Raw genomic sequence first — 24,209 nt, forward strand, 5'->3', positions numbered from 1 at the left:
TTAGCTTTTTCTGGCAACGCACTAATGACTGAAAGGACTGTAATTGGAGCTGATCTGTGTGGTCTCGAGTCCGGCACACCTAGTATGAGACAACATCCTTGGACTTGTCAATGCAACAAATGTAATTCGCAACAGGAGAGATATCCTCAATAATAAAAAACATACTATCTCATTGAAACTTAACACTAAAGATTCCCATAAATCATTGATAGCCTAATTCATATGCATGGGTTCCAATGGGGGGGGGGGGGGAGAATGTGCAATACCAACCTGAGAAGAAGTATAGGCCTAATAATATTTGGAATCCTGGTCCACCGGCTCTCTACATATCAAATTAATTATGCATGAATAAACCTAGGATACCATAGGTGGTGGCCACTGAAATCAGACACTTTGCTCTAGAATTAGGTCACAAATCAGCCTGAGTGGCAGCGTTGTCAGTGCCCCCTAACCCAAACATATACGTTAGTAGAGACGGATGCTTTGAGGAGACCAACAGTTGCCAATTTTTGTAGTTTTGACAAAGTCTGAGACATGCTGAGAAGCTCCTTTCACAGTTGTCTCTGTCTATCCAATTATGTTCAGGCCAAATTGAATTTTTTACATTGACTGATGCTATTGTTGTTAAGAGTGACTGGGCTGGGCTTGTTAGCCTATGTCAGATTTTGAAATATCATGTAGGGCCTAGCTTTCTGCATCCCTGGCTTGCACAAACTACAGTATAGGCCACTATAGGACCAATGGTTCTGCATATCCTGTAGCACTGCAAATAGGAACAGTGAATTGTTCAGCTTTGGCACAGAAGATGGCGACAAATCAAAAAAAAATAATTAAAAAAAAAAGTTTCTAGCAATATATAAAACATCCAATTTCTCTAAGGAGAAATAATGATGCCCTCTAGGAGTCCTTTCTGTAGACTATGGAACAATGCAATAAATTGAAAACTCGAGCAAGCTATTAGCACATGACCCATCGAAATAAATGATTGGCCAATAAATTAGAGAGCACATAAATCACGATATTTGTATGATGCCCGAGAGCTAAACAAACCTCTGTCTGGAAACGCATTAGCTACAATCGGAAATCGCTCTTCCTTCCCAGTGTCCCATCAGTTTTCAGAGAGTGAGAGAGGCTATTTAAAGTTTGTTTTGAGGGGAGGAGTCCCTAGAGGTCCAAAGTCGTTCACTGTATAAATTACAAGGGTCCCCCTCGTCCTATGTCAGCCCGAAGGATTTGTGAAACGGTGTAGTCCCACAGGATAGTCTACACTGAAGCACCATGCCAGCAAAACCAGCGCCCATCAAGAAGTCCCCCGCTAAGGCGGCGGCGGCAAAGGAGGAAAAACCCGCGGAGCCTGCGCCTGAGGCTCCCCCTGCCGAGGCAGCACCTGCTGAAGCACCACCTGCAGAAGCACCACCAGCGGAAGCCGCCCCCGCTGAGGCTGCTCCTGCGGAAGCTGCACCAGCAGAGGCTGCCCCTGCCGAAGGAGAGGCTGCACCGGCTGCAGAACCTGCAGCTGATGGTAAAGTAGCGAATGGTCACAAATGAGGGGAAGACCTCAAAAATTATTAGCCAATTAACTTTAGGTTTTTTATAATTAACGCCTTCACTCTTCTACTAAAACAACAAAAACGTTCAACTTAGGCTACTACTCATAACATAGCCTACTGGAAACTTTTTTCATGATCGTCAAATCACTCACCTATTCTAACTCCATATTATTATGTGCTTGCAACAATAACGGCTAACCCTCGAAACGTGGAAAATGAACATCTAATATCAGCTGCCCCCGCTCCTGCTGCTGAAGAAGCTGCGCCTGCCGAGGCTCCTGCTGACGGTAAAACAACAACTCAACATGTTGTTTATCCTACCAATAACTTGGAGATTTCTGAATTATTAATGTGGGTTTAGGCCTATATTATATGTTAACGCTGAAATGTGCAATATGCAATTTTGCTATCGGAAACAGAAAGTGTCTCTGGATTGCCAGCATATAATCCAGTAGGCTGTAGACTCCAATATTTATATGAAACTAAAGTGGTTGAAATTCACACATAGGCTAGGCTACTGCAACACAATTGGAAAAGAAACTAGGGTGTAGGCTACTAACTTCTTCTTGATAGTTAAAACTACATATTGCACGACAGTAGGCTATAGGCCTCTGAATTAACACTATTGAAAAGTCGGTGTCAGTGTTTATCAGTGTGATGCCCCGCAGGGAGGTTAGGCTACTTTGATTGATGAAATGGCATTGAACTGTTCAGTGTTCATACAGCAATAATAGGCTATTTGAATAGGCCTATTTGGGGGCAAATGCAAGGGGGTCTGACTTGGAAAAAATTGGGAACCACTGGCATAGTTAAAGTGGGGCGTTTGAATAGACATGTTGATGATGCTATCACGCTGTCCAAATTCATTTAGGTAGGCTATACCTGGCATAAAGACTTTGACATAAAAGACTGAATACATTAACAGTCTCTGTGAACTGTATGGGTGTATTTTTTTCAATGTGTATATATCTACTTGTTGGATGCTACAAACTACGGGTTAATCTCTTTAAATGGCATCAACCAGCATTTCTGTCTAATCATTTGGGCATGTTCTGCTACAGATTTTCCTCTCAACAAGTGATTTCACCTTTACTGCTAAAATGGCTTGCAATAATTTGCTTTACCTGCCTTTCCTGCTACTGTGTAATTTGCCTGGAGCTGTGATGTAATAACAGTCCCATAATTACAATGTGCAACTATTAATTATGTCACATCAGTGGTCCCCTTGCAGTGACTCTGTAGGACATCTTTGACACACAGTAACCTGCTCCTTACTAATCGCTTACTGCAGTGGCTTTCGGGGCAGGTTTTGACACAGCTCTTCCCACCCCACTGTGGTCTCACTAACCCTCCTAACATTTAACATCAGCTGCTCCTCCTGCCACGGACGAGGCTGCTGCTCCCGAGGCCGAAGCACCTGCAGCGGGTAAACAGAAGCAACAACACTTAACACTCTCTGTTGCTATTCTGATGCCTGTAATACACAGCTATGAGTTGCTATTCTAATGCTTTTCGATACAGCCTTGAAAAAGGTATCCCATTCCTTTGCTACTTATTTACTAAACTGGACTGACCATCTTTCTTGACCTTGACCTGATTTCTAAGACCGTATCAGTCACTGCTTTCCATACAATGGTTCCCGTATACTAAATGCAATCTTTACTAACCTCTAATATTTAATATTAGCTCCCGCCGCTGAAGAGCCTGCTGCTGAAGCTGACGCCCCAGCCGAGGGTAACTAGATCCTGTTGCAACCACTTACAACATACTGTATGCTGACAGCACTAATGACCTCCAGGAGGCCATAAACTAAAGAGTGGGAGCTTGTTCACCCTCCTCGCACACTGCCCACCTCCTGCTTCTGCCATTTAGCTTTTATTATCATCATCAACAAGTCCTCAAGTGTTCAATAACTGTCAGGTCGGTTCACTAACATCGAACGTTTAACAATCAGCTGCCGCCGCTCCCGCTGAAGAGGCTGCCGCTCCTGCCCCTGCTGAAGGAGAGGCCCCGGCCGAGGGTAAAGGCAGACGTGGGCGCTAAGGCCTGCGCCTCATTTCTCTTTGCTTTGGGTGCATGACAAACAACTTCCAGTAGCTGCATTCAAGTAAACAACAACAACAATAGCAGCAGTACTGCCATAACTGTTTACTTGTGACGAATAACAAAAAAAAAACATTTGTACACATCCCAACGCCACTTGCAGTCAGATGTGTTGAAATGATTTTTAAAAGCTTTCTGAACACAGCTCTTATCTAACACGGGTTGTCTAACGCTAGCTGCTGCCGCTCCCGCTGAACCTGCTGCTGAAGAAGGTGCTGCTCCCGCAGCTGAGGCCCCCGCCGAGGGTAAACCTTAGCCTACTCCAGAAGCCTAACTGTTTTGTTTGCTGTGCATTGAAATTACACGTTTCCTGGTAATGATAATGCTCCCTACTCACGTCTTGCTTCTTGCTTTTAGCCTTTGACATCAATATCTAGGCCTACTTGAGTGTTCAATAACTGTCAGGTCGATTCACTGACATCAAAGGTTTAGGCCTGTGCCTCATTTCTCTTCGCATTGGTGCATGACCTACAATCCCTTAGCAACTGCATTCAAGTAAACAGTAACAACAATAGCAACAGTACTGTCATTACTGTTTACTTCTGGTTAACAAAAAAAACATTTGTACACACATCCTAACGCCCTAGTAGCCAGATGTGTTGAAATGATTTTTGAAAGCTTTTTGAAAGCAGCTTTTATCTGACATGGGTTGTCTAACGCTAGCTGCTGCTGCTCCCGCTCCCGCCGAACCTGCTGCTGAAGAAGGTGCTGCTCCCGCAGCTGAGGCCCCCGCCGAGGGTAAATTATCACTCCAGAAAGCTAACTAAGCTAAAGACAATTAGTTGTGTTTGAGATTTTGTTTGCTGTACTGATAAACAAAACAAACATGAATATTTATGGAGATTTGTTTCCTGGTAATGATATTGCCCCCTAGTCACCTCTTCTTGCTTTTAGCTTTTATTGACATCAACATCTACTTGAGTGTTCAATAATTGTCAGGTCGGTTCACTAACATCAAAGGTTTAGGCCTGTGCCTCATTCCTCTTTGCTTTGGTGCATGACTTACAATCCCTTAGAAACTGCATTCAAGTAAACAGTAACAGCAATAGCAACAGTAGGCCTACTGTCATTACTGTTTACTTTTGACGGAAAACAACAGTAAAAGCATTGTACACATTCTAACGGCCTAACAGCCAGATGTGTTGAAATGATTTTCAAAAGCTTTCTGAAGCTCTTATCTAACATGGGTTGTCTAACGCTAGCTGCTGCCGCTCCCGCCGAACCTGCTGCTGAAGAAGGTGCTGCTCCCGCAGCTGAGGCCCCCGCCGAGGGTAAACTATCACTCCAGAAAGCTAACTAAGCTAAAGACAATTAGCTGTGTTTGAGATTTTGTTTGCTTTACTGATAAACAAAACAAACATGAACATTTATGGAGATATGTTTACTGGTAATAATAATGCCTCTTACTCACCTCTTGCTTCTTGCATTTAGCCTTTATTGACATCAACATTTACTTGAGTATTTCAATAACTGTCAGGTCGGTTCACTAACATCGAACGTTTAACAATCAGCTGCCGCCGCTCCTGCTGAAGAGGCCGCCGCTCCTGCCCCTGCTGAAGGAGAGGCCCCGGCCGAGGGTAAAGGCAGACGTGGGCGTCAAGGCCTGCGCCTCATTTCTCTTTGCTTTGGGTGCATGACAAACAACTTCCAGTAACTGCATTCATATAACAACAACAACAACAACAACAAATGTAACAACAACAACAACAAATGTAACAACAACAACATTGCAGTCATGACTGCTTTCCTTTGACTGACATGACATAATTCAAAATTTATACACATCCAAGCATCCAGATGGCAGCCAGATGTGTTGAAATGATTTTCAAAAGCTTTTTGAAAGCAGCTCTTATCTAACATGGGTTGTCTAACGCTAGCTGCTGCCGCTCCCGCTGAACCTGCTGCTGAAGAAGGTGCTGCTCCCGCAGCTGAGGCCCCTGCGGCTGAGGCCCCCGCCGAGGGTAAACCTTAGCCTACTCCAGAAAGCTAACGAAGCTAAAGATAGCTAGCCATGATCGTCATTACTAAAATTGCTTTTGTTTGCTCTACTTGAAAACAAACAAACAAACAAACAAACAAGAACTCAGGTAGGGATGGAGACATAATGTTTACTGATAATGATAACATCAGGGGACTTCATCATCCATCCCTACTCGCAGAAATCATCATTTTATTCCCACTCATGCTAACTGCTGCTTTGCTAATGGAACTCAAACCTTTACATGCTTTAGCTCCAGCTGAGGACGCCGCTGCTGCTCCTGCTGAGGCGCCTGCTGAGGGTAAATTTGATTCACTAATTCTGAGATCACAACTTCCAAGGCCATGTTTGGGGGTCAGAATTTATCGTAGGCTATGTATTTCTGAACCAAGAATGGCCATTTAAGAAAAGGAAATTAATCCCAATTATTTAGTGTAGTAATGAAAAATATTCGGCCCCCATCATTGTTTTTTTCCCCATCTGTGCTTCTACCATTGTGCTAACATGAGTGCTCATCTAATGCTAGCTGCTCCTGCTGAGGCTGCACCTGCACCAGTGGAGGAGCCTCCCAAACCTCCCACTCCTCCTCCTCCCCCAGGTAACGTACCCCCTGCTCACACTCAGCCCTGCACCTGCAGAGCGCCACTGTTCAGTCTCATCACATAAAAGTTCCCCTTTTGTCGGTTGGCAGAATTTACTAATTGGCAGGAGAGAGAAGCAATGAACTCAGTAAACTATCTAGCATGTCCACTGTTGAGGATTTTTGTGGATTTTCTTTCCTTGACTATTATTTTATGACACTGAACTTTTCTTTCTACCATTCATCAGCTTCCTCCATCCTTCATCTAATTTTGTTTTGTAGTCATCGTTCATCAATTTAACTTCCATTCGTATCCAATATTTTTCATCTGTCATGTCCTAGGCCAACATGATGTTTACGCATGCCTATCTTTAGTGTTAAATAAACTGTCAGTCAATTTTACGACTACCTAGAGCCCACCAGTGCTCCACTGAACCTGACCGTGGAGGATGTCAACGGCACCTCTGTAACCCTCAAATGGAAGGAGCCTGAGACCATTGGTGACTCTGGCCTGGACGGATACACTGTGGAGTATTGCAAAGCGGGAGGTGTGTGCTTTTGATTCATGGCCTCATCAACAGGCAGATGATTCATTTTGACTCTAAACTCAGGATATTATTATCATTATGACCTCATTTACCAGGGAAAATGAGTAAGAGTGAGATGTGTTCTTAGATGTGACTGTAGTTGTAGGATGGATATGTGTTCTTGCACCTGTCTTTAAAATGTCAACGGCAGATTGATTCGTACCGTGCCCCAGACCCCTATTTGGAGGGATACATTTCAACAGCTGTCACTGTATCTTCAAAAGCCACTTTTAGATCTCTAAGACTCATGATGTCACTTAAGAACATCTCAGAATAATCTAATGTTAATTTAACTATGCTCACGTTTAACCTCTTTTACACACCTTTTAAGATAGAGCATCAGAACATTTGCAGATAACCTCAACTTTCTTCTGTCATTTACCATTGTATTATTTCTGGTTGAGGACAACTTTTTGCTCATGATTTTATGTTTGATTTTAGCCGCAGATTGGGTTGTGGCCAATGCTGAGCTCACCGTGGCAACCAGTCTAGTTGTTGAAGGTTTGACAGCTGGAGATGCCCTGAATATGCGTGTGGTTGCTGTGAACCCTGGAGGTCGCAGTGAACCCGCTGTTTTGGCTGAGGCTGTTCCTGTTCATGATATTGGTGAGTTGATATATACAGTACACTTCCATGGTGTATTTTAGCTTGTGTAAATGTGTCTATTTTTGCCATCAGAATTTGAGAAACACCCATGTTTATAACTCTCGCTGCACTGGAGAAATATTAGTCTTGGGCTCCTCGTATTAAATCAGGAAGGTGCTCATGTTACGGGATGGGCTCTTTGGCCGCCACATGAGCAGGTGGAGGTGGACCGTCTCCAAGCAGTCGGTTTGTACTCGGTACCACTCTCGTCCAATGGCTTTCACAGCTGTGGGCACATATATCCTGTTGGCTTGTGCTGACAAGAGCTTTCATTAGCGTTAAATTATAAACATTAAGACCCTGGGGGCTAGGTGGTCACGTGGTCACGATTCCAGAGTGAGAGAGATCGAAGAACACTCAGGCCAGTCATTAGTTGTCCTCTAAAACTATTGGGACAGTTTTTTTTTTTTTTTTTTTTTTTTGCTTCAGTGCGAAGGAGAAATTTTGTATGTTTGACAGGAAAGGAATTTTTGATTTCTGTCTGGAAGGGTCATGGTAACCCTGTAACCCACTCTCAGCTGTAACGGACACCAACAGGTGTAGTACTTGACCAATGTTTGGGTTAAATGACACCAGTCTTGCCCCCTGCCCCTTCTAATTTGTGTATGTTTACTCACTGTCACTGGGCCCATAAAATAATCCTAATTTACTCATTCATTTAATTGCAGTTGATGTAATAGATATGTTATAGATGGATACACTCGTGCTATATGTAGACAAATGTATTCTAAGTGCCTGCATCTTTTATAAAATAGCTGAGCAGTTTTTGAGATAAAGTTTTAAACTGCTATGTTTTTGAATGGCTTCTTGAATACTTTTCATGTAGTTGAAGATGATTTTAGAGTTTTTAGAGTTTAGTTAGGAAATGTTAATGGTTATTGTAAGAGACACTGACATCAAGAGCCATAGGAAACTCCTAGGAAATCATGCTTCATTTATTTGAATTCAAATGCATACAAAACATATTGCATGCCCCTCCAAACACGATATACATTGTGTACATGTACGCAAGGACGAAAGTAACCAGGTCAGGTATCATTATGTTTAGTCAGGGGAAGGAGAGGTGTAACCTGAGTCTAATTGAGGTTAGGCTGAAAGTGACCTGTGCCAGATAAATCACACCGTGTGTCATTCTGCCAGCTGGGTCTTATGCCTTACAGATCCCGAGACAGCGGATTGGCTGCTCAGCAAATTGTTTCTCGTGTAAAAAGAAAATGAAAACAACGGCCTAGGGTTGCTTCTGAATGCCAGAAAAATAACTGGGAAGTCACACGCTTAGCACGGATTAAGCACCAAAGGAGCTTTGGTGTGTGTGTGTGTGTGTGTGTGTGTGGAGGTGGTGTCTGTGGCTAGCATCCTTTGTTGGAGAATCTGCACTCCTGACAGTTTGGGGTCCCTACCGCAACCCCCCTTCCTACCCCCAGTCACCTCCCCACCCGCCCCCGAGTGATGGTGACAAGTGTGGAGACAGAACTCTGCATGCGAGATTATGAGTGTGGGAAGGGGGACATGGGGGCTGCAGAAGGGAAAGGATAGCCAGCTCATGTGTCCAGTAAGTCCCCTAAACCCGTCGGAGATTTGCTGGTTATCTCGAAACATGCAGCGTGCTTGAAACATGCAAGTCTCCAGTGGAAACATATCCGGTGGCTCTGCGGTTTGGTGCACCTTGTGAAGCATTCACAGAAGCTCACGTAGCTTTCTCCTTACTAGGCTGATGGGAAATTTATCTCAAGCCAGCAGAATGTGATGCTTTCAGTTCAATTTTCTTTGCCTTCTGTCTGAGTTCTAGTTTATGATGACAAACCCTCTGTAACACATGAATACAAAGAGGCTTTAGATTGAAATGACGTCTTCACACTCCAAACATGTTTCATTCACATACTGTAGAGTAAATATTTGCATTCTGTTGCAGAGCGCCCTAAGGTCCGCCTTCCACGCTCCTTAAGAACAAGATATGTCAGAAGAGTGGGTGCACAGATCAACCTCGTCATCCCCTTCCTTGTAAGTTAAAGCATAACAAGCTCATAGTATCCAGTCCTCTAAAAGTGCAGGATAATGAGTGTCAACACAATCTACACAATTCTCATTGTTTAGAACGCAACGCCTGCATTGGAAAGCACAGTGCTGAGAGCATAATTACTGTGTAACAACTAACAAGCACAACAATTATGATCAGACATTGTCACCTTCGGCGATGCTGCAATTCATTCTCGGTATTCGTTCGACAATAATATGATTAATTGATACATGGGTGTGTATTAATGATTTGTGGATTATTTAATTCATTTATTAATTTATTTTTCAGGGAAAGCCCAAACCTGAGGTTTCCTGGCTCAAGGATGGTGAGCCCCTTGACACCAAGAAAGTAGGCATTCGCAATAGCGACAGAGACAGCATCTTGTTCATCCGTACATCTGAGAGAGAAGATTCAGGCATCTATGAGATTACTGTGAAGGTTGACAGCTTTGTTGATAAGGCTTGCCTAACTCTTCAGATTGTGGGTGAGTGGAATATGGAAATTCTTTAGCATTGTTATAGAGACTGTTAAACATTGTTTAATTTTAATCTTGTTGGGTGTATCAATTTGGTATTAAATTAATACAACATTATATGGGGAATCATAAACTGTTTCAAATGGTGCCATTTATTTTTCACGGGTAACACAGTTACCTGTGAACTTAACTTTGAACTTTGAATGAATATTTTTTGGTCTTGGTGGTGTCCTCAGAGCCCCAAGTGTCTGACCCTTGGCCCAAGTGTCTGGATGCCCGTAAATCTTTGGCTATAACTCTTAACAAGTGCCTATAACTCTTTCTGTCAACTCCTCTCAGACTTGCCTGGTCCTCCTGCAAGTGTGAAGCTTGTGGACACATGGGGCTTCAATGCTGCCCTAGAGTGGACTCCACCCAAAGACAGCGGCAACACAGAAATCACTGGCTACAATGTCCAGAAGGCCGACAAGAAAACTGGGGTAAGCCACAAAACCGAAAAGAAAAAAAAAGCGATCAAGACAGTGCCATATATACTAATGGGAAATATGGATATAGTTATAAACTACTTATTTGATCAATGTGTTTAATATCCTCCCTCCAAAATGGGTGCTCAACAAAGGCACTCTGTCAGATGTGCCCAGACTGATTAATGATTTAGTTTCATAAGATCTCTACGTGCCTTGTCAAACCACTTAACATAGTGATCGCTAACGGCAATAGAAGGATGTGGTTGATAGTTGTGAGCCCCTCACAGAGAGAAAGAGAGAGTGTGTGTGAGAGAGCGAGAGATACTGAGATAGAGAGAGAGAGAGAGATGCTGTTGTAAGGTGAGGTGAGGACTAATTTAGTTACTTGCCAAGTCTGTAAGTCTAAACCTGGAGCCTCTGCCTCCTCACCCTCTATAAGGACATCCCACTTGTCTATCGGCTTGTATGGTTGTTTGAGACATGTAGCAGATGCTTACGTGATGACGGATCATGAGTTGGGACTTAGACGTATGCAGACAGGCTGTACGTGTGAGAGAGAGAGAGAGAGAGTGAGAAAGTAAGAGAGAGAGGGATGGAGGGAGAGAGAGGGTAGGAGAGAAGTGGATGACAGCTTGTTGCCTAGAGACTGTCAAAGTAAAAAATCATGTTCCTGAGTAACAAGTCTGATGTCAACACGCGACCCTGAAAATGTACACCGTATGTGCAGAAGCAACACTCATCACAAACATTTTAGTGACCGTCTGTCTTAGCAACAGATGAGATCAGGTGTTTTATCTAGCCAGGATGGAACAACCAGACACAAATGGTTTCCTGTTATGTTGCTGTTTTGTTGCTATTGGTATTTGTTGCCATTGGCGCCTTTTTCATACATGATGAGTTTTTTTTTTTTTTTTTAATGATTTATTATTTGGTATGCTTTATTCTTTATCTTCTGTGTCTGCAGGAATGGTTCACCGTACTGGACCACTACCACAGGCTAAACGCCACCATCTCCGACCTCATCATGGGCAACTCCTACAACTTCCGTGTGTTCTCCGTGAACAAAGTTGGCGTTAGCGAGAAGGCCGTCACAACAAAAGAGGTAGCCACCATTCAGAAAACAGGTGAGAACTTGCCACTTGCCTCCGCTGGAATTCATGTAGAGGAGGACGTGTTCTGTGCTGGACGTGGGCCCGCATGTGCGCCTATCGTCAAGATAAGAGTAGACGCTCCTGCTAAGTACCCATCGTGTCATTATCAGTTGTGATATTTTCATTCCAGTCACGGGGGTGGGGGATGGGGTGGGGTGGGGTGGGTGATGGGATGGGGGGCGGGGGGTCCTTCAACAACAGCGGAGATTACGGCACAGCACAAGAGAGATAACATTCCACCACCCTGGTGATACAGTAGTGCTCTTATCCTGTTACAGCAAAATTACGGCTCTGGTCTGAGGTAAGCCTTTGGGCATGAAGGTGCTATTTTTGGAAGCAGATCTGGAGTGGTCTTTCGGACACCCAATGTTTGGCCATGTGGAGTGAGAGTTATGCTGACAATGTATTAATGCATATCATTAAGGCACTCAGCCAAGTGTGCACAATATGGCGCCTCAGTCCAGGTCTCCAGAGCAAAGTAAAGTTGAGGAAGCACCAGCTCTGGAGACAGATAAGGGTTGTGCCGGATGTAACAGGTGTGTTCTTTTGCAACTGTCAGTTCCGACTGAGGTTGTGCCTTGCCGCGCAGGTATCATCTACGTCCCTACCGAGTACCAGGAGCACGACTTCAGCGAGGCTCCCAAGTTCACCGCAGCCCTCAACGACAGAGCAGCCACTGTGGGCTACACCACCAAACTGCTGTGTTCTGTGCGTGGATGTCCCAAGGTGAGGAACCCCCTTTCGTCAGGCCACATCTGCTCATCACAGATAGCTGTGTGTGTGTGTGTGTGTGTGTGTGTGTGTGTGTGTGTGTGTGTGTATGCATATCTGTGTGTGTGGTGTGTGTGTGTGTGTGCGCGTGTGTGCGTGTGTGTGTGTGTGTGTGTGTGTGTATGCACATCTGTGTGTGTGTATGTGTGTGAGTGTGCGTGTGTGTGTGTGTGTGTGTGTGTGTATGCACATCTGTGTGTGTGTATGTGTGTGTGTGTGTGTGTGTGTGTGTGTGTGTGTGTGTGTGTGTGTGTGTGTATGCACATCTCTGTGTGTGGTGTGTGTGTGTGTGTGTATGTGTATGTGTATGTGATAATTTAAGTGGTCACCCCAGGTGCTCCATAACCCCTCAATGAAAATGTACACTCACTCTCTTGTAAACATTTCACCTGACTGATTGGATTCCAACTTCCCTGTTGTTATGGGGTTATGCTACAATTAACCAGCTACCAGGAACCCCCTTGGTGACAATACTAATATTATATTTTCCAAAGGATATCGTGTAGTACAGATGACATTGATATATTGACAGAGCTCAAACCAGAGCCTGGATTTTTACATGTACTGTACACTATGTGAAACATACTGCCGTATTATGTTGCCCATAAAAGAAAAAAGGCCGAAGATGCTGTGTACACCACATGTTATAAAGGGAAACATAATGTGACCTAAATGTCCTTGGCTTCGCACTCAATAAATAGACGGGGGTGAGTTTGCGGTGAGGAGCCGCTGTCACATTTCTCGGATGGCTGCGCGGTGTCTCAAGTCCATCGCAAGGTTGCAAAAAGCCTCGGCAGGCACTGGTCACTTTGCCACGGCGCCTGACCCGTAGCTGCCCAGCTATGGGGAGCAGCTCGCTCAGGACCCTCTGGGTTGCCACTCAGTCGGCCGCACTTTGGAAAAGCCAAGCGTCAAATTTCCGGCCGCAGCTGTGGGGATATGAAGTTCCTGGCAGAATGTGTGTCATGACTCACTTTTGTATGCACAGCACAGCAAAGCAAAGCCTAACGTGTACAGTAGTCAGCCCCATGTGTTGTGGTAATTGTGCTGCCCTGGACATTATCACTGTAACGGGCCTCCCAGGCAGCTGACGCAGGCCTAGTTATGGGCATACAGTCCCTTACACAAATGCACAAACTACAAAGTGTAAACTGAAACTAGGCTCCGTTTGAAATAGATTTGTTTTCACTTCTGTGTTCCGAAGAAGCATAATATTCTGATGTTACGCTTCCCTTTTGAAGGGCGCCACCGTATTTTCAAGTTCCTCAGAATGGTGTGACTCTCTCCACCCAGTCAAGGACACTGCTCAGACCATAGCATTACTGATCTCCTCTGTGGAGACCATCCATTACACCTCACCTAGATCTTTACCTGGGTATGGAGCGAACCCCCTTTAAATCAACTGGCATTTAAAGAGGTGTTGAGCTGCGAAAAGGCTGTGAAGAACTAAAGAAAGTCAGCGAGCCGCCCAGAGGACAGGGCATGCAGACATAGCATTTCTTTCTTATCTTCTCTGCAAGCCATGTCTGCAGTCTATTTAATGGAGTCCTATTTTTGTCCTCACGCTATGTTGGTCTGAGACTGCATGTCACTTTCCTGTCTCAAACCATTGGGTTGTGGTTTAGGTCAGAAATACTCATAGTTATGAGTAATTAGTAGTGTTTTACTGGACTGCTGCAGCGTTTCCTGAGCTGTGGCGTGCCTATAGCATATTCGCCAGGCCAACAATGCAGCGTTTCAGTGTACAGATATGCTTATTGATGGAGAATTCGGCCAGTTTAGACACATTATCACCTAACTGATTGAATTTATTGGGCTTTGTGACCTCAGAGGTCAGTGAAGTAATCCTTCGTGGAAACACACGGGTGCATGGTGCATGTTTTACATCTTGTTAAGGAGATACTCATCATGGCACCCAGCTGTTGTGCATATTACAACAAAAAATATCTTTGCATTAGCCTCCATGGCCCTGACACCACAAAAGGTCAACATGCTGTTTGAGGAAACCCACAACTATGGTTTTTCAATCATAACACGTTGGTTACACTGTCTTCTTTACTCCCAAGGGGATTTTTGAACATTTCGACCGCACAGTTCTTGATGGACAAACACTGGACAAACACTTCAGAGATCAAAATGTTGTACCTATTAAATTACATTGGGAGCGAAGAAGTGTGCGGATATGTAATTTAATGTCATTAAATAGTAAATAAATGTAATTATCTGCCACCTGTTGTAATATTGATATGCATACATTCTTATACAGTATTATTATTATACTGTATTATGTTGTTTATGCAGTCATAATGAACAACGAAGCCTCAACATTTCTTCTGTCATAGCTTACTTGATAATGCTCATGTTTTCTTTCTGTGTCACTCAAATGTTATTCAGCTCCTGCAGACATTGAGTGGAAACAGTTTATTCACTAATTAAAATGTATAAATATAATATACAGCAAACATAATGACAGTTTAGTCTCTCCATTTGTTTACAGTTCAGTTCAGTGTCTGCATTTTAAAGTAGGCCAATCCATCGCTGTTATACATCTTTTCACCCATGCATACATTATTAAAAAGCTAGATACAGTACCTCATTGTCTGTGGAGTTCTATTAAGTGGCACGTGAATTGCTGGGGGGCAACACTTGCTGACAATCAGACACATCTGTCTAATTTCCAATCAGAGATTCCTGTCTCTCCATTGGCCTCCGGTGATCGTTTTCATGGGCCTACATTCTGGAGCCTAGTTCTAATATCTATTTTTTCACCACCATTTTTTGTGTACATTGCTTAATTAACTAGGTCATTATTGTGCTACTGCCACTCTCTGACGCGAGAGTAGTCATTTACTTAACAAGTCACTACAGTACATCGCAGGCACAGATGCTCAACAATGGCATACTGGTCTACTATGGTCTACTATTTGCAACAACTAAATAATAAATGTTTTTGAACCGATTTTGTGAAATTGGAAAATTTCCCAAGGCACACTTGATGATCTCTCACGGCACACTGGTTGAAACATGCTCTACTGCAATCCAAAAATTAGGTCATTTGTGTAGCAAACTGGTTGATGGACTTGTTTTGGTCTTTTGCAGCCCAAGATCGAGTGGTTGAAGAACCAGATGGTCATCGGTGATGATCCCAAGTATAGACAGTTGAGCAACCTGGGAGTGTGCTCTCTGGAGATCCGCAAGCCTTGCAGCTTTGATGGCGGAGTGTACACCTGCAGGGCCAAGAACGATAATGGGGTGGCCACAGTCTCGTGCAAACTGGAGGTCAAACGTAAGTATTGTAACTGCATGTGAGATTGTGCCGTTGGGAGGACTGTGGCAGGCTGATGGGTGCTGTCATAAGAGGCTCTTTTCCTGTATCTGTTCGGAGTCAGGAAGTAGGTCCTAACTCCAAAGTAGAATTACATTACATTGAAAAATTATATTTATCTTCTCTCTCTATTGCTTATTCAGAGAAAAGTTAACACCTATTTAGGAGTCCGAACTACATGCCATTTCGTTCCATTGGCAGATCCCTTTATTATTCATCTTGGTAACTAGACAATCTCTGGTGCTGTCTTGCTGCGCTGTGTTTTCCAATAGCGTTGATGAGCAACCACTGAGTGACAGGGAAAGTGTTCAAAAAGTTCTCACGGTCATCTAACAGTAGGAGTTGTTTAATGACACACGTTCCTGTCGGGCCATTCAGAGACAGTTGTGCAAGTCCTTCTTTGATATAAAGTCATAATGTTTGTTGTATTCTGATTTCTATATTGTCTGATTTGTTGAGTTCTGAGTTCTTGAGTATGGAGTAGCATAATACAGTTATTTGATGTACAGTTTTGCTCTTTACTGAAATACTAGCACACACAAATAGAAAGGAGGAAGTGGAAGAAGCTATTATTTGTTTTCCACAACATATGGTGGCATTCATTTGAAGAGATACTATTTCAGTAAGTGTCTCACACGTTTAAGATCCGCTTTTGCCTACCACCAACTGGCCCATTACATGTGCCCGTCTGTGAAGAGGCAGCTTTGTCAGCACTGGCCTTCCATAGGAGAGGAAATGACATCATGGTATGGTGCAAGGGGGAACAGAACAGGGGTCTGTTTAAGTCGTAGCTGTGTATGTCAATATGTCACTCTCAGAAAAAGCACTCTTTTAACTTTTTGATATGACTGTCAACTCATTCGAATGTCACTCAGCAACCATAGGATAACATCAGAAACTATATCTATAATGCTGTATAGTTATTTAATCTTTATTTCATTTTGCTATTGATATAGTAGTCTCCTAATTCAATTTGAACCCTTTTTGTGTTTAACAGAGGTCATTATTCCAGAGAAGTAGACCCATCCCTACCAGGAAGATAGAGGTCAGTGCCAGACATCTCTGTTGCACCACACTGCCGCAGTCTGCTAATCCAATTATATGCTTGCTATGTTTCTGTGGCCGGCTAGCCGTTTCATGCCGCAAAGCTCTCCGACACATATGACATCACGGCCGCCACATGTTCACAAGGACACGGTTAACTCAGAGTGGGCCCAGTGCGGCCTCGGGGCTATCAGGCGTCTGACATCAAATCAAGTGAAGAGCTAAGAGCACTTTTTCCACTGGGGTCATCTGTCGAGAGCATAGCGGCAGTGGCCACATTTGGAAGTGGTAATGTGGGGAGGATTAATGTTAGTCAAATTGCCATACCAAATCAAACATGTCTCCTCGCATGCTTCTCTTAAGTGATCTTCGTAATTGCACTTGGGAAGCATGGCCACAAGTGGTTACTATTAGTTTATGCTGGTTGTGCAAACAGGGCAGATGAAGAGGGGGGGGGGGACCCACGCGTTTGTATTTTGAGGGGAGTGCACACAAACATGCAGGAGTCTCCCGGCAGGAGCAGCATGAGGCGCTGAGTGGGTTGGATTACATCACTGCTGTACATTGAGATCCTACAAGCCACAGCACCTGATCACCTGACCCACGCCATGCAGGGCACCTACCCAGGGGTGCGCCTTGACTAAGCAGTAGAGTCAAGCAGATTGGGAGGGGGTGTTAGGAATGTGTGTCATGTGTGTGTGTGTGTGTGTGTGTGTGTGTGTGTGTGTGTGTGTGTGCACATACAGTATCTGTGTGTGTGTTTGTGTCTGTGTGTGTGTGTGTGTGTCGTTGCGTGCGTGGGTGTGTGTGCGTGCGTGCCTGCGTGTGTGTATATGCAAGGACTAGACCTACAGGCTGCTGAAGAAACTGCATTTGGCACATATTCCACATGCTCTTGTCCCCCCTTTTTTTTTTGGTATTTGGGGGTGTCAGCATGTCAAAGCAGCTGCGCGTGCAGGATGAGGGGAGCCATACATGGGCCGCCTCTAAACTGTGGGAATGTGGCCTCTCCCTCTCAATGGACCTCGGCGCGGCTGCGAGTCTAAAAATGACACCAGGCTCCCCGCAGCGCTTCGCCGAAAGAGCAACAAGGCCAACTTGTTCATATTACCATGACTCGAGATGCACAACCACCTAACCACCGCACACATGAGTGCATGCGAGCGTGTGTACGCGCGCGCACACACACACACATGCACACACACACACACACACACACACACACACACACACACACACACAAACACACACATACACACACACACACACACACACACACACACGGACACGGACACCACACACGTACTGTACACATACTGTGCAACCCCAAATCAGAAAATGTTTGGACGTTGTGTAAAATGTGAATAACTGTAAATGTGAATACTATTTCATGGAAAATATAAGTTCATTTCAAATTTGATACCAGCAATAAAAAGGTAAAAAAGTTGGGACGGTGGTAGCAAAAGTTGTGTAATGCTAAAGAAAACAAAAGGAAGAATGTTACAGTGCACTCTACATGAGGACCTTGTTGACAAATATAGACTATGGCTAATTAAATAAACATTCTAGCATTGTTTGTGCCACATTTCTAACACAATATCAACAGTGATATGCATAATATTAAGTTGGTAAACAGCCTTGAGGCCACACAGGCTGCAGAGCTTATGCCTTCTGACACAGTAAGTGTCATATCTAAATCCCTCTCTTCTCCCAACTCTTTCTCCCGAACTGTCTGATTTCTCTCTCCTGTCTCCTGGGTTGTGTTTTTAAAGTCTAAATAACCAATAATTGATATCATTTGACAATAGTTTATGTTTGGGCTATGCTTGATTAGATCATGTCAATCAACACATTACATATCCATCCTATATAACATTAATAGAACTTAATTTTCAGTGCAGGTTAGCTAGGTGTATCTCCATATTGAATTTCAGCATAACACTTCCAGTACAGGTATCATTGGTGGCCTCTATGGTATACCGCCATGCAACTGCAACTAGACTATGTGACACCTGACGGCGTATTGGGGAAATGATAACAATCTCGTCAGCTAATTTTACTTAGAAAAGATTAAACGGAACTTGAAAAAAGCTATATTGAGCACATGACCTCTATGTACTCTTTGGTAGATATGACCATGCTCGCAGTTTATATAAATGATTAGTAGTGGGAACCGGATAACTCGGAAATCTTTTCTAGCTTCGTCTTTGTTGCCTTTATGATTTCCTTTTAAAAGGTTTCCTTTTTTTAGCAAAAAGGAAATATCCATGTTCAGTAGAGGGTAGTTGTAACCTGCTACTCTCTCTCCCCCTCTCTTTTTTGTGCACTCAAGATGCCCTCCTAATTAAATGGAGAAACATAATGTTCAAATTAGATCTGCATAGTGGAGATTGCATATCATCACTGCATGTAACGCCGTTGCTGCATTTTTGACATTGTAAACGTTCAGAAGAATGAAAAGCAGTTTCATCATCAACCGTTTTTTATTCAGGGAAAATTGACTGAGCATCAAGCTCTTTTACAGCAATGCCCTGAGTCACAAAACATATAACAACAATAATCAAAATAATAAAACAAGAATAAGAAAAATAATACATAAACAATTTATAAAGCAATAATAATAAAAACAGAGAGAAGAGAAGAGGAAAAAGTATGTATAAATAATAATAATAATAATAATAATAAAATAAAAGGTCTAAATATTAGTCAAAGCAAGAACATTTTACAACAGCCATATCATCAATCATACCTTTGAATTGGTCTAGTGACACAAACCTATCTAATTTGAATAATTCTTGGAATTTGTTCCATTTATTAGATGCAAAAAATGTGAAAGCTAATTTACCAAAATCTGATTTAATTTGAGGAGTTTGAAGAGATATGAGATATGAGTTTGAAGTAAAGCTACTTATATTCATTGGCTAGATGTTGGTGCCCCTGACGCCCCTTGGTGTTCTAAGCACAGTGTGTGATGTGCGTGGTGGTAGAGGCGGCACTGGACTTTGCAAACTCGGGATAGAGCTAAATATACAATATTGGATGGCTGTGGTCTTTTGGACTTCAGATGGCACTGCATTAAAACCAGACCTGTTTCTGTATAGAAAATCATTATACAGGCTCAGGAAAACCTCTGATAACCATTGCCTATGAGCACAGCTTGGTACTCAATTCAGAAATGCTAGTGTAAACTTTACCAGGCAACAGCCAAAGTTGTATTTAGACATGATACAGAAATACCACTGTCACCATCTTGCACATCTTGCAAGGCACAGTCAATTATGAATGATGTAGTATACAGATTTTGAGCAAAATATACTGCCATCCAGGCAATGTTTACAAATCATGATCATCATACTTTTGAACAACTGAAATCCTATATCGTGCAGAAATGGAACATATTAGATTAGATTAGATTATCTTTAATGTCCCCAAGGGGCAATTTGGTGCACCTACTATTACCCTACTGATGATGTGTTGTTGCAATGGTAATCCTGCTCAGTACGAGAGGAACCGCAGGTTCAGACAAATGTGGCAAAGTGGATGGTTTGCTATACCTTGCAATATGTCGACTACGCCATCTGAGGCCCTTCCCCTCAGAATATTTCTTTGAGACTGGTTAATGAATTAAGCTACCAGGCAACACAGGTTCAGGGTCACAGAAAACCAGAGAGGCATGTGTCCAAAAATAAACTCTTATTTATTCACATTAAAAACATAAGGAGTGAGTTCTCTCCAGTGTGGGTTTGCTAAAGTCAGTATAGTCTCCAGTGTGGGTTCGCTAGTACTCTACAGAATGGGTTCGCTAAAGTCAGTAGAGGTGGCTATTCAGGGAATGAGACACTCAGTTTTATAATAATCAAAACTGTAGACCTTGGTTCTCAGTTCCTAAACATTTACAGAATTTTGTTCAATGAAGAGGTGGATCAGCACAGTTGTAGACATTTCCTGCCTTAACTTTTTTTTAAAACATGTTGCTGGCATGGAATTCAAAATGGTCATATATTTTCCATGAAATAGTCAACATTTTAATCTTCATCATTTGATATGTTGTCCATGACCTTTTTGCTGCTATATATACTGTAGGTTTAAAAGACTTTTGTTTTTGTTTGCATCTTACACAACATCCCAACCTTTTGTGATTTGGGGCTGAACAAACATGGGGAGAAAGAGTAGGCCTACATACAGTATCCTCTTCTAGTGGTGTTGGTTAGACTTAAGGGGGAAGCTGGGGTCATACTACACTGAATTTTAAGTGTCTTAGCAAAGGATGTAGCCTACTTTGCATAAGTCAGTTAAATGTGCACCGGACCTGTCTGTCTTTGTTCACTTAGCACCATGTGCAAGAGCATTGTGGTTGAAACCCACATGACAAAACCCACATGAACATGAACATTTGTGAACAAGATGGATGCTTTGAAACAGGAAAAGGATGTATCTGAAAAGGATGTCTCTTTTCACAATGCTGTCCAATGTACCTCTTTTCTTGCAGTATGTCATTAGGATCAGCAGGAGAGCCATGACTCCAGAATCCACATGGTGAGCAAATGTCAACAGACTACATGTGTGCATGGCCGTTTGGGGGGGGTGGGGGGGGGGGTGATAATGCTTGTGTGATAAGTTTTAATGACACAGTCGTAGGCAATGATACAGTTGTTGCCTACCAATCAGACACTAGGGTGTGTCTCAAATGTCAGGTCATACACACAGCCACAGGACATCATATGTGCATTGTGGGTTCTTTGAAATACAGTACAGCTGAACTGAAACCCTTGCTATCGCTAACCCTGCCCTTCCTCTTATTTGCTCTTGTAGAATGTTCCAGATTGCAGTTGAGAGAAGAGGAAAGGTCTGTATATATAGAGGAAGAAGCCCCGAAGAGACCCCAACTACCTTGAATAGTTTTTATTTTTTAATTTGCCTTCCATGGCAGAAGTCGCTCCTCACTGCTGTTAGCATGCTAATGTTAGACATATGAAAGCTAAAACTGCGCAGCAACATCTCTTTTGCTTACGACCCAAAGGAGCCATCTATTTCTAAACATCTTTTCGTGTTTCCTGACTGTCCTTCATTTGTCATTATCAGTGTATCAGTGTCAAATAAATGAACTGAATCAATGCCTATTTGCTTTGCAAATGTATATGAAAATGCATGGATGTTGTTCATTAAAGTGTATCTTATGACTGTCAGATCATTGCAAGAGAGTCCCTTTAATGAACTGCACTCTTGGCGTCCAAGTGTCCCTGACGTAGAGCTTAACGTGTGAACATTACCCAATGTGTTGTGTGCTCCAGTAACCGGATAAGATGAGACATTTCCCTTAACAGGATGGATGTAACCATTTCATGAGAGTGTTAGGTCTGTTGCCTCATGATCAGTGTCATGATCATTATCAGTAGTACGTGTCATGATACTTTTCCAAAGGCTTATTTCAGCTTGTAGCATTTAAACTCTGAGAACCAACTTAACAGTCAATGGCCGGGTCTCCCAGATTCGTTAAGAAGGTCTTAAGTGCTAAGAACTTCACCTCATGCCTCAGTGCTGATCATTATCAATACGTGTCATGATACTTCTCCAAAGGCTTATTTCAGCTTGTACCATTTAAACTCTGAGAACCAACTTAACAGTCAATGGCCGGGTCTCCCAGATTCGTTAAGGTCTTATAGTGCTAAGAACTTCTTAGGAGCGTTCTTAGAACGTTCTTAGAGCGCTCCTAAGAAGTTCTTAGCACTTAATCTTCTTAACGAATCTGGGAAACCCGGGCCAATAATGGTAATGTGGTACTAGCTGTTTCCATGCAACCATTAAAAACATATGCATGAAAAGTATATGTAAGTCCACAATAATGTACACATATCCATTTGATGATTTATGTCCATCATCATTCCAACATGAGATTCTCACCAAGCGGGAGGACTTGCAAACAGTTGGTTTGACCAGCGGGGAAAACACAGCAAACTGCGCTCGGTCACCTTCCACGGGCCTTTTTGTTTGTAAGAGAGAAGCCCGGATATAACGGGTACAGTGAGGGACTGCATCCAGACGCTGACATGTTGACCCTATTTACCAAAGAGTGTACATACATTAGAATAATGAAAACTGCAGACAATGTTTTTTACAATCATCACAAAACACAAGCACAAGGAGAACTTGACCTTCCAAGTGACATTAAGTTACATCACATCAAGACTGCCTTTCTTCCTGTTCTGAAATGAGCTGTTTTTCTGTCATGGACAAAACACTGATCATGTCATTAGAACAGTCTTTTTTTTACATGTATTACCATCCTCGCCCGGTTTATATATTCTGAACAACAGTACCCCGATAGAGATGAAATGGCGTCTCAGCCATAAAACATTAAATGTGCCATCCTCGGCCAGTTTATATTCCAGTGCTGTAGTCTACGTGATACACGGGACTACGCAGTATACCCACTTAAAAATAATCACTATCTCAGTATAACCCACTTAAAATAGGCAAGGATAGGAATTACCATTTGGGGTTGATCACAGTATACCCACTACAACTAACTAAAGTACATTACAGTATGCCCACTACAGCTACACTGGACTACACCACTGTTATATTCTGAACAACAGTACCCAGATAGAGATGAAATGGCGTCTCAGCCATAAAACATTAAATGTGGGAACATGATCTCTGTAAAGTTCCCTTACATATCACCACAATAGGGGGTGAGGAAGTTAACTGACCCGCCTCTTGCAAACACTTTTAGCATGGTGGTGGGGGTGCTGTGAAGAGCATTATGACCACACTCAGCTGCACATATGGTCTACCATTCTGACTATGCACAGTGCCGGTAATAATATGCCACCAACAAATGTCAAAAGGTGTTCATCTGACATGAATGATGTAGGTCTGTACCAACCTCCAACCCTCTCATGGCCTATGCAAAGGAGAATACATTCAATCTTGATATTTCTGATTGGGTAAATGCAATGCCAATCTCAAGGTGCTTTACATGCAGTGGACAAAATGAATTTGTTGTTTGCATTAAGCATTTTGAATGTAAGGATGAAGCTACATTGCATTAATTAACACGATGAATACAAGGATTTTAGATATAAAATAATTAGTCAAATGTGAAACATAACAGAAGTTAGACAGATCCTTTTTTGATCCCAAAAGGGGAAATTCAAAATGTTGGACTGCCGGACTTAAAAGACACAGACATGGTCATCACTTTCAGATGCCATGTCTGTGACACTTTGTATTTGCTAGCATGCTAGACTATGGCCCCTACGCGTCTGCGCTAAAGATTTCACAATGAGGTCATCCATTTGTGTTCAGACTTCTGTTTTTCAGTTATTATGGCAACTAGAAACCAGCCTGCCAATCTCCTCCTATGCATGATGGCCTTTTGAATGCTCTCAATCAAAATGATACTCTTTTAGTTTCCTGTCACAGTGGAAAGAAAAAAATGTATGCTGACAGGAAAACCACAATCTTCACAACCTGAAGTCAAAGAACAGTGTTGCACACTGCAGTGGTGGTGACT

At 42.8% G+C, this 24,209-nt stretch overlaps 1 protein-coding gene across 5 annotated transcripts; it reads left to right on the forward strand.

Moving 5' to 3' along the window:
* Window positions 1–1,231: 1,231 nt before the first annotated feature.
* Window positions 1,232–21,879, forward strand: mybpha (myosin binding protein Ha). Of its 5 annotated transcripts, XM_062541578.1 has the most exons (17): window positions 1,232–1,522; window positions 1,784–1,837; window positions 3,237–3,284; window positions 5,531–5,614; window positions 5,885–5,932; window positions 6,158–6,229; window positions 6,625–6,759; window positions 7,240–7,404; window positions 9,356–9,444; window positions 9,749–9,944; window positions 10,275–10,414; window positions 11,367–11,526; window positions 12,143–12,279; window positions 15,424–15,610; window positions 16,647–16,694; window positions 21,183–21,229; window positions 21,506–21,879. In XM_062541578.1, exons 1-15 carry the CDS (start codon window positions 1,279–1,281, stop codon window positions 16,667–16,669), a joined length of 1,782 nt encoding a protein of 593 aa, XP_062397562.1. In that variant the 5' UTR covers window positions 1,232–1,278; the 3' UTR covers window positions 16,670–16,694; window positions 21,183–21,229; window positions 21,506–21,879. The 5 variants fall into 5 exon arrangements, with proteins under 5 accessions (XP_062397562.1, XP_062397563.1, XP_062397564.1 ...); XM_062541579.1 differs by lacking the exons at window positions 3,237–3,284; window positions 5,531–5,614; window positions 5,885–5,932; XM_062541580.1 differs by lacking the exons at window positions 1,784–1,837; window positions 3,237–3,284; window positions 5,531–5,614.
* Window positions 21,880–24,209: the final 2,330 nt, after the last annotated feature.

This window comes from Sardina pilchardus, chromosome 7 (genome assembly GCF_963854185.1).
Source record: "Sardina pilchardus chromosome 7, fSarPil1.1, whole genome shotgun sequence".
Classification (NCBI taxonomy): Eukaryota; Metazoa; Chordata; class Actinopteri; order Clupeiformes; family Clupeidae; genus Sardina; species Sardina pilchardus.

Coding starts and splice junctions, on each gene's coding strand:
- mybpha (XM_062541578.1), top strand. CDS start 1,279: ATGCCAGCAAAACCAGCGCCCATCAAGAAGTCCCCCGCTAAGGCGGCG. Junction 3,285..5,530: donor AGCTGACGCCCCAGCCGAGG/GTAACTAGATCC, acceptor GTCTAACGCTAG/CTGCTGCCGCTCCCGCTGAA. Junction 9,945..10,274: donor CCTAACTCTTCAGATTGTGG/GTGAGTGGAATA, acceptor AACTCCTCTCAG/ACTTGCCTGGTCCTCCTGCA.